The 13516-nt window shown below is 39.4% G+C and overlaps 1 protein-coding gene across 8 annotated transcripts in view; it reads left to right on the top strand.

The window, feature by feature from the left end:
• The window catches only part of ABCG2 (ATP binding cassette subfamily G member 2 (Junior blood group)), a 138353-nt gene that overhangs the window by 99419 nt on the left and 25418 nt on the right, over positions 1-13516 (top strand). For all 8 annotated transcript variants that reach the window (XM_057309863.1, XM_057309861.1, XM_057309862.1 and 5 more), the window contains 5 exons: positions 3129-3332; positions 7551-7610; positions 8340-8454; positions 9039-9191; positions 11890-12047. In XM_057309863.1, coding sequence (XP_057165846.1) covers positions 3129-3332; positions 7551-7610; positions 8340-8454; positions 9039-9191; positions 11890-12047 — 690 coding nt within the window. The remainder of the gene's footprint in view (positions 1-3128; positions 3333-7550; positions 7611-8339; positions 8455-9038; positions 9192-11889; positions 12048-13516) is intronic.

Raw genomic sequence — 13516 nt, 5'->3', positions numbered from 1 at the left:
ATACGTATAGCCCGCCAGAGTTTCCTGTGGGTGGTGGTGGTTTTTCTAGGGGCTCTTCAGCTTTTGAAGCATGGTTCCCCATTCCCTTTGGTTTCAGTTTTATTTTTAGAATAAGGCTTGAATAAGATCTAAGGATATTAAGTGTGGTGGATCGAGAGGGTGCTGCTTGTGAGAGTTCTTTTCAAAAGGCTGTGATACACCCTCTGATGTGATTTGGATTCTCTCAGTGAGGTCTAAGACCATTGAGGAGGTTGGGGCACTGGATGGTCAATCTTTATGTGTGCATCCTTGGACGAGCCAATCATTAATTACCTTATGAGATGGGACATTCCTGTGGGACCCCTGCAGGTCTCGAGGGGTATCATACCTCTGACACTTCCGCTGAGCTTTCCGTCATCTGAAAGCCTCATTTGGCCAGAAGGAGCAAATATCCCTGCTCTTCGGGAGCTGAGTGATTCAGTCTCTCATGTTTCTACCCAGAAAATTTACTCAAGCCTTACATTAATAGTACACTGGTTAGTATAATGCCAGATTAAAACAGCAACCCATTAACTCCAACCCTTATAAGTTGTTGCCACCTAGAGAACATTCCCTATAACCCTCAACAACTTGAATAAAAGTCAGGACCCTCAACTCAAATTAAGGAGGTCCAGATATCAGGAGAACTCATCTGATATGTCTATGAGGTGCTGAAAAGTCAGAGGGCCATAAAAGGCCTGTGCTGTTACCCAGGGCCAAGTTCGAGAGGACCCCCAGGTGATCTCACGAGAGTTGCTCTGATATCCTGCTTAGTACACCAAGAAATGGTGGTGGAAAATGAGCAAACCTTTTTAAAAAGTTTAAAGAGAAAGGAAAAGAGTTTTATTCGAGCCCAAGTTAGGACAGCTGCCCGGGATATACAATCTTGACAAAGAAGAGAGTGCTTTTGGGAAGAAGCATTTGGTGCAGGGTTATATATGTTTTCTACATAAATAGTTACAAATCATAATGCTAAAGGACATTCCAGAAAGTTCCAGACTTTATCTTATGCTTCTCACATGTTATGGCTGTGACTTTAATCTTAATGGCAACCAGGGAGGTTTGTTTTGTTTTTCTTACCTTTTTGTTTGGAATACTCCTTTTTGGTTATTTTTTGAACTATGCAGACATGCAATGTGTGCTCCAGGCAGAAAGACAGCCTTTGCTTTGAGGTTTTGCTGAGTCATTTTGACCTTGGTGATGGGAGATGTTCAAGTATAGCTTCCCTGGAAGCCCAGGAGCAGGGCCCACAAACCTTAGAAGTTGAAAATCTCCTTTATCATTGGCTGCTTAAATATTTTCTCAGCTTTTTAGCCTCTAGTAGCTTCTTTCTGTGGGGGTTTTCTGAATTTTGCTCAATGTGTGTGGAATTTGCCCTTATAGGAAATGGCACAGAATGCTGGGTTTTGCCTTTGTGCTCCCTGCTTTCCAGAATTTTGGCTCTGCAAGTCCTGAATGCTGTGGTTATATTCTCATCAGAGAGAACTCTTCAAATAGTTACCCCTTATATTTTATCTATTTTTGTGGTTGTTCTTAGGAGAATGCTTGGTTTGGAACAGCTAGTCCATTACAGCCAGATAGAAAGTGGATAACTTTGATTTTTAAAAATTAAAGCTAGGATTGTCAACTATACTTCAATTAAAAAAAAAAAAACCAACCCAAAACAAAAAACTAAGTTTATGGACATTTCACATTTCGAACCTAGTTCACAAGCTATTAAGTATCACTTAAGTTCTTAATCTAAATCTTTTTAATATAAATCTTTCGTAACTCGTCTAATGAAGCATTTTTAAACTCCTTTTATAAATTTAATACTCAGTTTTTGTTTTAAATTCTTTACCTGCTTCACTGTTAGTTTGGTTTTCTCAATCATTTTTATGCCTAATTCTAAATCTTCGTAGAATTAAATATATTCACCCATTATGGAAATGATTATGTCATCCCAAACAATTTTGGAGTTTATTTTCTTGGCACAGCAACCAGGGGTATAAAGTCTGGAGCTATATATTCAGAGAAATTTCTCTTGTCCCTGACTGCCAGAATTAACCCCCTTTTTGTAATAACTATGTAATAAACTCCAGAATAAAACAAAAGCAGAAGTGGGATGATGGTGATCATGTGGGCTGCCCCTAATCTTGAGTTGTCTCATAATAATATACTTTTCAAACCAGGCAAGTCTGTCTCCCATTCGTCTTTCTTCTGCTCCATGAATTTTGACTAATTTTCTTACTCTGTATTTACTTACTAGCTGTTTAATTGACAGCTAATTGGAGTTTATGCATTCAGAGTTGTGTCTGCTTCCCTAATATAGTTCCAACGGTTATTCTTATCACTGTGATATGGCCTGTTCGTTGGAAAAGGAACTATATATTGCATTGCAGTTTAGAACAGACTTGTTTTTTTAAAAATGCTTAATAATATATTTTATTGAACCCGCTATATCCAAAAAAAATTTTTTTTAAAGGTTTTGTTTATTTATTTGAGAGGAAGAGTGTGAGCTCATACATGCATGCATGGGTAGGGGGGAGAGCAGAAGGCAAGGAAGATGGAAAGAGAATCTGAAGGAGACTCTACGCTCCATCCCAGGACCACAAGATCATGACCTGGGTCAAAACCAAGAGTCAGACGCTTAACCAACTGAGCCACCCAGGTGCCCCCAAAATATTTTTATTTAAGCATGTAATCGGTGTAAAAATGACTAATGAGGTATTTTACATTCTTTTAAAGTTTAGATCTTCATTTTAATTTTTTAATTGATATATAATTGACATATACCATTATATTAGTTTCAGGTGTGCAACATAAGGATTTCATATTTGTATATATTGTGAAATGATCACCACAATAAGTCTAGTTAACATCCATCACACAAAAAATCATTCTTTTTTCTTGTGATGAGATCTTTCAAGATCTGCTGTTTTAACAACTTTCAAATGTACAATGCAGTGTTATTATCTATAGCCACCATGCTGGACATTCCATTCCCAGGACTTATTTATTTTATAATTGGAAATGTGTACCAAAATGGACTTTTTAAAAGTGTACTGTTACTGGTGTTTACAATCTCATTTATCTGGACTATCAACTTACTGTTGCTGTTTCCTCTACAGAAAGGCAGAAACTCTCCAGATGTCTTCCAATAAAGACCAAGTTTTTATCCCAATGTCACGAAGAAAGACCAATGACCTCTCCAGGATGACCTCTACCGAAGTAGCCGTGTTAAGTTTTCATAACATTTACTATCGAGTAAAAGTGAAGAGTGGCTTTCTTCTTGGTCGAAAAACAGTTGAGAAAGAAATACTAACAAATATCAAGTACGTACATGAACTTGTATTAAAATAGCTTTATTGACATACAGTGAGCTTTACGGGTTTTGCTTATCTCAAATAAAGGTCTTACGAACATCTGTGTGCAATATACAGACATACAGACACGCTTTTATTTTGTGTGGCTAACCTCGGAGTGAAATGGCTAGGTCACATATTAGGTATATGGTTAACTTTAAAGGAACTGCCAGACTGTTTTTAAAGTGGTGGTTTCATGTGCATCAACTTTCGTTTGAGAAACTGAACAATTAATGTGTCATTTAGTTTTTTCCGGGTATGCCCCCTGGTTCAGTAGAAAGCGACTGGCTGTATGATTTACTAGTTCTTGGTCATGAGGATAGAATTGTCATCTCTGAGCTTCAGGTTTCTGATCTGTGAAACAGAGAGAAGCTGTGCGGCTGGCTGTCCCTTACGAGCCAGACACTTTTAGGTACTTAAGCACTTTATGTTCTAGATGCTCGAGTCAGGTAGTTGAAATGACAATATGTTGTAAAAGTACTTTGGTTTTCAAATGCACTTGTTTTAAACGAGTGGTCTGTTTATATAGTAGTTTGTACCGTGTACTTCATGCTTCTCTCCATTACACAGGCAGACAGAGACTATTTAAATATAAGACAGCTATAACTTAGCTTAAGGTATGCAGTTGAAGTCCAAAGTGATAAGAGAAATTAGGAATGAATCAGGCCTAGATTAGAACGGACCGACCTTTCTGAAAAGCTGACAGGTTTTTTGTGGATCATAGTAATCAAGAAAATGTTGGTCACTTCAGATTTTGTGCTGATGAGTGGAAGGTGAGTGATTCGCGTATGCGCAGGTGGACTAGATTTAAAACGCATACTGTGCGGTGTACATTTATCTTGCTTATGTTTTAAAGCTACTAGATCAGTAACTTGATCCAGCAAAAGCGTCATCTGTTCAAATTAATAACCTCTAATTCCAATCTAATACCCCAAGGTTCTTTCCATATTTCTATGTTTGTAAAACATCTTCTCAAAAAGTGAAAACCCTGGCTCTCATTATCCTTGATACACTTACTGATCTGCTCACTTTTCTTATTCTTTAATGTAAGTAATTACCCCACCCTTCAGCTGTCACCTCTCTTCCTCCCATCTCCCTTTATAGCCTGTGTTCTGTTACAGCTGTCGAGAAGTTTTTCCTACTTCTTGACATTTGTGTTTTTTTGCGAACTTGTCTTCTTGTTTTCCTGTAATTGTCATTTATAAAAATGCAGAGACTCATTTATTCAACAAATTTTAGATGTCTGCTAGGTGCTTGACATTGTGCAAGATGCTAGTGACATAGATAGGTCCTCTGTTCTCAGAAAACTTCTAGTCTAATGTGGATTTAGACAAATCGAGCACTTCTCTGTGTTGTTCTACCATGACAGAGGGGTGGGAGACCCCGTGGAAGCCCCTAAACTTAGATTGGAGGGCCGGGGACATGAGAGAGAAAGTGAAGAGTGTGTTACATGGTGTGTGTGTATGTGTGTGTGTGTGTGTGTGTGTGTGTGTGTAGAGCAGGGTCAAGAGGGAAGGTGCTCCAAGCCGTGGAAATGGCATGGTCTTCTCCGTTAAAGACTAGAGGATTAACCATTATGCACTAAAATGTAATAGATATGACCTGGGTCCTTTAGCTAGGTTCACTTGATGTATTTAGCATTTAGTGATCTACCCATTATAGACCACTGTGCTGCATGCTGTCATGGGTAGGGGGGAACACGACATGATACCGTTCTTGTTGACAAGGTTTTATAGTACAGTGAGTGAAACTTCTCTGCACGCAAATGTTGTAAAGCAGTAAATAAGGGTGGGAAGTGACTTTTGAGGGATGATAGTAGAGTGGAGGGTGGGGTGAGGAGACAAGGGGATTGTAGACCATAAACCAGAACAGGGGTCAACAGCCTTTCTGTAAGGGGCCTGCTAGTAAATATTTTCAGCTTTATGGGCCATACATTTTTGCTGCAACTACTCGGTTCTGTCATTGCAGCGTGAAGGCAGCCATGGACATAAGTGAAAGAGTGTGGCTCTGCTCCTGTAACACTTTATGAAACCAGGGAACAGGTGACTAGCTCTTATTTGCTGATCCCTGGACCAGAGTATAAACTCCACGAGGCGTAGGGCTTTGTTTCATTCTCAGCTCTGTCCCATGTCCTAGAAGAGTGTCTTATCATCCACAGTAGTCACTGGATAATTGTGTTGAATGAATGGAGGGCGAATTAGCCACTGCTGCCAACTGGAACCCTTTCTTGCATTTGCGATTGTACATTATGGTTGTTTTCTGTAATGCTAGGGTTTAGTGCCAAAGTAAGCCCAACTCGGGGACCTGAAAGATTGTCCTAGAGTGTTCATATTCAATTTTGGGTTAATCATTTAGGATTGGTTGGTCTTTATTTGAGTAGATATTCTAAAAACCTGGAAAAGTTTTCTGACAATGACGTCTTAGTGAATAACAAGCTTATTTCTGGTCATTTTAAAAGAAGTTCCTGGGTAGTTATTAATAAAGACGATGCATCAAGAGCTACAGATAAATGCATCTGGAAAGTTCACTCGACCAGTGTGTCTTTTTACATTTGGGAGGGGGAGGGGAATACGTCACTGAAAGAGTAAGAGAGCTTTCTGTTCTACAGCTTGTTCCCAGTTTATCAAACTCATTGTATTTGTCCAGTGTTTCAGTGAGAGGCCCCTCAGTTCATGAGCAGAGTGAAAGCTACCTTTCACCCTGGCATCCACCAGCCATGTTGTAGTGGTGACCATTTAAGCACAAGAATCGGTAAATGCTGAGGTCCTCCTTGGTTGAGGCACTGTGGTACAATTGCTTCGTGAAGTTTATCACTCACGGTTATATAGCCACAGAATTGGCCTCTGTGAAAATCATTACCTGGGAATGAAATAGATTTCAGCTTCGGAATAGGTACTGTTTTTTCCGTGGAATAAATTTTGATTTATCAGTTCCAATAGAGATTGGGCGTAGACACCACAGTTTTGAAAGGACTTTTTCAGGTCTCTGTTTTATCAGGCCCTACTCCCTCTCTCTTTTTTTAAAAAATATATTTTTAAAAGATTTTATTTATCTATTTTGGGGGGGGGGCAGAGCCAGAGGGAGAAAGAGTCTTAAGCAGACTCCATGTGGAGCACAGAGCCCAACACTGGGCTCGATCCCATGACCCTGAGATCGGGGCCTGAGCCAAAACCAAGAGCTGGACGCTTAAGTGACTGAGCCACCCAGGTGCCCCTGGAGAGGCCTACTCTGAATTCTCCTTTCTCCAGTCCATTCTCCTTACCGGTCTACTGGTTACCTTCAGGATACAATTCAGACTACTTGCCTTCTTCTTGAGTCTCAGCACGGTAAACGCTGCCTTAATTTTTTCCATCTTCTTCTCGCCATCTGAGTGTTCACTACCCTTAAATATCTACTTAGTTGGTTTGGGACATGATATGTGTACTCCATGTCTATATGTCCTTAAAGGTTGTCCCTTATAGAAAGTGGCATTTACCACTTCTATGCTAAGAATTTTCCAGTCCACTTACCTGATATTTTATAGGGAAGAAAATGATATATCCTGAGGGTACATGTTTTACTTTTTTAATTCAGTAAAAGTTTTGTGAGGATTAAGAATTGGTGTTTTGTTTTTCACCCATGAGGTGCTTTATTCTTAGCCACTGAATTTCTACTTCAGATATGTTGTTTCTTAATCTGACCAGTTTTAAGTGGTGAGAACACTACTGGTGATTCTAGAAATCCATTGATTTATTAATTGTGTAGAACTTGACCAGGTAGCAAATGAGGTGACTTGAAGTAAATCAGTTAATGTCATCAAACATTAGTTAAGACTTGTTATGTTCTTTACACTGTGTGAAGACGGGTAAGTGTAACAGCGATGTTTAGCCAAATATCTGTTGCTTTAAGGAAACTTGAAATTTCTTGTGTCCTTTTTCAAAAAAATATAAATGGTTTAGAGAAGGAAGTGAAAGGAGTTTAGAGGGACCCAAGCCATTTTTCTTATAGGTCTTGACTAGTGATTAAGATCCTTTGTATGCTGGACTTACATTGATTGACAGTCGAGTGTCTTTTTCCTTTCAGCATTGGTGTGTGCTTGTTTTCTGTGTATAGTTTTTTCACTTGCATTAAGCGTATTAGATGCAGACCCTAAATTTATAGAACTGGTTTTGAAGCAGGCTGATAAATTGGTACGTTCTGTGTTTACAGTGGCGTCATGAGACCTGGCCTCAATGCCATTCTGGGACCCACAGGTGGAGGCAAATCTTCGTGAGTATAATCGTATAAGTGAGCTTTTTCTTTGTAGTTTTAATGTACTTTTCAAGATGACTTTTATGTGAGCAGGTATTTGTCGAGCGTTTCTTGCACATCTAGTGTGGTTCTAGGCACTAAGGATAACACACAGGTGCTAGCTTGCGGTTGTCCCAAGGACTGGGGAATCTTACTCGGTCAGCTTTCTAACAGGACATGCTAACAGGACGTGATTGGCATACAGCTGTCGGCTATGATTTGAGCTCATGGGGAGGGAAAGGAGAGAGAAAAAAATTGAAAGTGGGGAGAGATGGAGCCAAAGGCCTAAGTGAAGACTTGTGTCTTAGACAAAGCACTGTCTGACTTGAGACCCCCAAGGTCATACGACCTGGAAGCCTGTTTGGGAAGTCTGTGCTGGATCAGCCAACGGTGACTTGGTTTTAGTTTTTGAGTTTTATTGTAATATATACTAAAAAAGGGAAGGTGAGAATTTAAAAATATATGTAATTTTATGATGAATCACTAAATTCTACACCTGAAACCAATTTTATCATACATGTTAACTAACTAGAATTTAAATGGAAATTAAATTTAAGGAAGTACCTGAAAAAAATATACGTAATTTTAGGTAATTCATGGAATTCCTTGATAGATTTATATTCTAACTTGAGCGGAATTTGGATTTAGAGTAGCTGAGAGATACTGCCTGAGTTGGAGAAAAACAACAACGTATGTGTCCTCTCCTAGGTTGTTAGATATCTTAGCTGCAAGGAAAGATCCAGATGGATTATCTGGAGATGTTTTAATAAATGGAGCACCTCGACCTGCCAATTTCAAGTGTAATTCAGGTTATGTGGTACAAGTAAGTGTTTGTGGATTTGTATTTTAGCTTTCTTCTATTTCTGTATGAGCAAGTGCCTTGGCTGATAGTTCAGTGTACTTCCAACTGACTATATGACATATTCATAGAACCAGTTTTCTTCACAGCAGCTTTTCATAATCTCCCATTAAGATTTGGAGTGGTGTTAAATGAAGAGGCAGGGAGAATCTGGAACATAACAACTCTGAGGGCAACGATAGCCATTCTCGTTATCGTTTCCATTTAGGACACTACTGTTTTCCTTTTTTGCCCTAGCTTTACCTCTCTCCTTCCCCTAGCTTAGAAAGATGTTTTGGTAAATCCTGTATAAAGCAGTCCGGACACGTCTGCTAGTAGTAATCATAATTACCTTTGTTGATTTGGGTGTACATACAGGGGATGAAAATTATGCCATCTGGCTTTTCCAGCTGTCTGTTTTTGGAGTTGTTATTTGTCTGACTGCAAGTTTATCAGCTAGAACTTTATGTTGGATATGTTATTCTTGTGAATTAAGTTTACACATACGTAAGGGTGATGTTATTAGAAAAGACCTAATATGTCTTGTTAAAATGCCATTTTGCTTTAAGGATGATGTCGTGATGGGAACTCTGACAGTGAGAGAAAATTTACAGTTCTCAGCAGCTCTCCGGCTTCCGACAACTATGGCAAGTCATGAAAAAAATGAGCGAATTAGCAAGGTCATTCAGCAGTTAGGTCTGGATAAAGTAGCAGATTCCAAGGTAATGTGGACAAACCAGACAGGATCATAGCCAGCAAATAAGATCTCACCTGTAGGGATAGTGTAACTCTTACTTAGAAGTTTTCTATAATATGTGTGGTCAAAAGTGGCTGTTTTCTGTAATGATGAGAAACATGACTTGTTACATAATATGAAGATGGAAATTAACCAGGTAAAAAAAAATCTAAAAATGTTTGAATCCTGGAAATGAAGTGTGGCGGGGTGGTCTGGTATGTAGAAGTGTCTTTGTGAAGAACATAAGGCCCTTTCCACATGATGATAGCTCTTGATGCTCTCGCACACTGTCGTGTCTCAGCCACCGTCTTTCCACTAACTTTCCTTCTTCCCATTTTCTTTCCCCTTTTAGCTCTCCTTCCTCTTCCTCCAGGAGGCTTTGTCCCATTGCTTTTGAGGTATATTTCTGGAATTCTTAGATGACAAAAATCCAAGGGTTCTGGCTCTGTGTTTCACTTTGCTATAATTTGGCATTCAAAATTATATTTAGTCAAAGTAGGTTTTCTTTCTTTTTTTAAGATTATTTATGTATTTGAGAGAGAGAGTGCAAGAGAGCATGAACGGGGGAAGGGGCAGAGGGAGAGGGAGAAGCATGTGGAGCAGGGAGACCCATGCGGGACTCGATCCCAGGACGTGAGCCGCAGGCAGACGTTAACTGACTGAGCCACCCAGCGCCCCGGGAGGGTTTATTTCTAATTTGTGTAGCATCCAAGTTGTTTCTCTACAGCCTTTCTTTTGGCACTTTTGTCTCTTATTCCTCCCTCCCTCTCTGCCTATCTTCCTTTTCTTCTGCCACGACTTCCTTATAGACTGTGTGTTATGTACTGGGCTCTTAGGTTTTAGAGATAACGGTTGTGGGCAAGAGAGACAAAAATAACTCCTTTTGTGGTTATGCAGAGTCAGGAGGAAGAAACGAGATGAACAAGGGAGTTTTATAGTTGATGACTAGGAATGAAAGATTTGCTGGGAAACATTTGAAGCTGTGGGTGAAGATGAGCTTTTTTAGATGATGGTGGCTATAGTTTAGCATTCTTTTTTTTTTTTTTTTTAAGATTTTTTAAAAAGTAATCTCTATGCCCAAGGTGGGACTCGAACTTAACAACCCTGAGATCAAGAGTCCCATGCTCTACCGACTGAGCCTGTGGTGGCGAGAGTTTAATTTCCCCTGGATATGTATCCCTTACTTAGAGATAATGAAGGATGGGGTTTTCTGCTGGTTGTTGCTTCACGTCATACTGTCTGACATTTTAGAAAAATGTAAAATGTATTTTGCTTGTATTTCTTTTGAAAGCATAACTCTGAGATGCCACCATTTATCACTTATTTTTGTTTTAGGAGTTTATGAGTTTGGGTTTCCTTTGTCTTGTCTCTGTTTATTTGATTTTCTTTTTTAGTAAGGTGCTTTCCAGTCTCTGCCTTTAGGTAAAAGTTCCTTACTGATAGGTAGCTATTGCCCTAATTTCCTTGCATGTAATTCCAGGGAAAAAGAGCTGAAGGTAGTTGTTGACTTCTTGGAATTTATTTATGTAATTGATTGAAAATACATTTAAGTTTGTTTACTTTTTATGAATTTTTTTATATAACAGAAATGTAGAGAGAATAGTCTAATTACTATTGTAATTACACAGTTGTAGTATAATTAATACAATGGTATGATTACTAAAAATATACACCTAGATTTCCCAGTTGTTAACATCTTATTCCATACTTGTTTCAGCTTTTTTTTCTGAAGTATTTTAAAGAAAGTTGCAAGTATTGTATTTTACTCCCAAATATTGATTATGCATCTTAAGAAAAAAGACATTTGCCTACATTACCACAGTACCGTTATTAACCAACAAAATTAACAGTATCTTAATATCACTATGTTCAGCCATATTCATTCACATTTTTCCAGTTGTCTCCAAAATGTCTGCTATAGCTCAATTGTTATAGGATCCAATCAAGGGCATGAGTAGCACTTAATTATTATCTCTTTGAAGACTCTTACTATAGGAATTATTTCCTGCCTCCTGCCTCTCCCAAAACTTTTTTGCTTCTCCCGCCCTCCCACCCTCTACACACATTGACATTGACTAGTTGAAAAGACTGGGCCAGTTGCCCTGTAGAACACTCTGCCTCCTGGATTTGTCTGAAAGAATTGAGTCAGGAATTCTGTAGTGAGTTGGGATATAGGCAGGGTCCATTTGGGAAGCCTTATGGTAATTTAAGAGGTGCTGATGTGGTGTGATAGCAAGTGAACTTTCCCATCTGCCAAGCCCACTGAGGACTTTTGGAGGGATGGGGTGGAGGGTGTGAGAAGACTAATAAATTATAGATGCTTTCCCCTTTTCCTCTCCTACCTTAATCTCCCTTTTGCTTTGTGATTTCACTATGCCAGGGCCATATGTTTTAGTGTTCTAATTTAACTATCTTAAAACTAAATATTTGACCTGATAGGGAACATGAAATACCATTAAGCATGGCATTCATGTCAGGCTTAGCCACTTCCCTGACTTGAGCCTCAGTTTGCTCATCTTATTAAAGAGAAAACTACCTCTTCTCCCATATTTTCATTTATTTTCTATTTGAAATAAATGAGGATAATGAGATAACGTGCCTCTTAAAGGGTTGGCACATTGTAGGATCTCAACAAATGGTAGTGGCTGTGGTCGTAATTGTTAATAATGACATTTGTGTTTTAGGTTGGAACTCAGTTTATACGTGGTGTGTCTGGAGGAGAAAGAAAAAGGACTAGTATTGGAATGGAGCTTATTACGGATCCAGCCATCTTGTTCCTGGATGAGCCCACAACTGGCTTAGACTCAAGCACAGCAAATGCCGTTCTTTTGCTCCTGAAGAGGTAAATGCTATGGGAACATTATTTTTTCATTCATCCAATATCTGATCACCTGCTGTATACCAGGTATTATTCTCAGTGCAGGGAGTTTAAGAGTGAGCACAACAGACAAAAATGTCTTCCTTCTTTGTTGGAGGGAAATAGTCAATCGACAAGTATAAGTGTTTCATGCAAAATGAGGCAGGGTAAGAGTGTAGCAGTAGAGGACTGTGGTGGGGGTGGGGCTGCTATATTATATAGCAGGATGGTCAGGGAAGACCTCAATGTTGTGACATGTGAGCTGGGAGCAAGTGAGCGAGACCTGACTAGTCCTAGCTGGAGGGAAGAGCCAGTGGGTCCTGAGGCAGAGCATACCTGATGTGTTCGGAAACATCAAAAAAACCAGAAGGACTGGACCCCAGGGAACTAAGGGGAATGGAAGTTGCTTATTGATTAGTTTGCTGGGGCTGCCATAACGTAGTACTACAGACTGGGTGACTTAAACAACAGAAGGTTCGTTTTTCACATTCTTGGGAGGCTAGAAATCTAAGAGAAGAGCATCAGCAGGATTATTTCTTCTGAGGTCTCTCTCCTTAGCCTACAGGTAGCTATCTTCAATCTGTGTCCTCATTTCATTTTCCTTCAGTGCATCAGGGTCCTCATCTCCTCGTCTTATAAGGACAGTGGTCCTTATTAGAGTAAGGCCCACTCATATGACCTTATTTGACCATAATTACCTCTTTAAAGACCCTATCTCCAAATACAGGTATATTCTGAGGTACTAGGGGTTAGGACTTAAACATGAATTTGGGGGGGGACACAATTCAGTCCATAACAATTAGAATAGGACATGAGATGGAATTGAGTGGGTGGCAGATTATCCAGGCTTTGTAGGCCACTGTAAGAACTATGGCTTTTATTGTCTCTAGGTGACATGGGAGCTTTTAGGGAATTCTAGAACAGAGGAGTGGCAGCTGTGTAGAGAAAAGACTGTATAACTGGGCAAGGTGAGTATAAGGAGACCAGTCAGAAGGCTGTTTGTATTAGCTCAGTTGGGATATGATACTGGCTTTGAGTCGGATGGTAGTGGTCAGATGGTGAGAAGCTGTGGATTCTGGATCTGTTTTGAAGCTAGAACCAACAGGATTAGTTCATGAATTGGATGTGGGGTGTGGTTATTGAGAGAACAACTTTCTAAAACTTAGGGCCTGAAAAATGGAAGAATGGAGAAAAGAGTTACTTTTATTCCTCCAGTGGGGGGAATATGTTTATAGGAGAAATTTCAGAAGGTAGATTTTGGACATCTAAAAAAATTTTTTTTAAAAACTTACAGAAGAGTTACAAGACTAGTACAAAGAAATCTTATGTCCTCTTACCTAGATTCCCCAGTCGTTAACATTTATCTGCATTTGCCCTCCCTCCAACACTCCACCCCACATAGTCTTTTCCTGACATCGTGTACCTTCACCCCTAAACACTCTGGAGTGTAACTC

The sequence above is a fragment of the Ursus arctos genome, unplaced genomic scaffold (genome assembly GCF_023065955.2).
Source record: "Ursus arctos isolate Adak ecotype North America unplaced genomic scaffold, UrsArc2.0 scaffold_9, whole genome shotgun sequence".
NCBI lineage: Eukaryota > Metazoa > Chordata > Mammalia > Carnivora > Ursidae > Ursus > Ursus arctos.
This window is presented reverse-complemented; position numbering and strand designations above follow the sequence as displayed.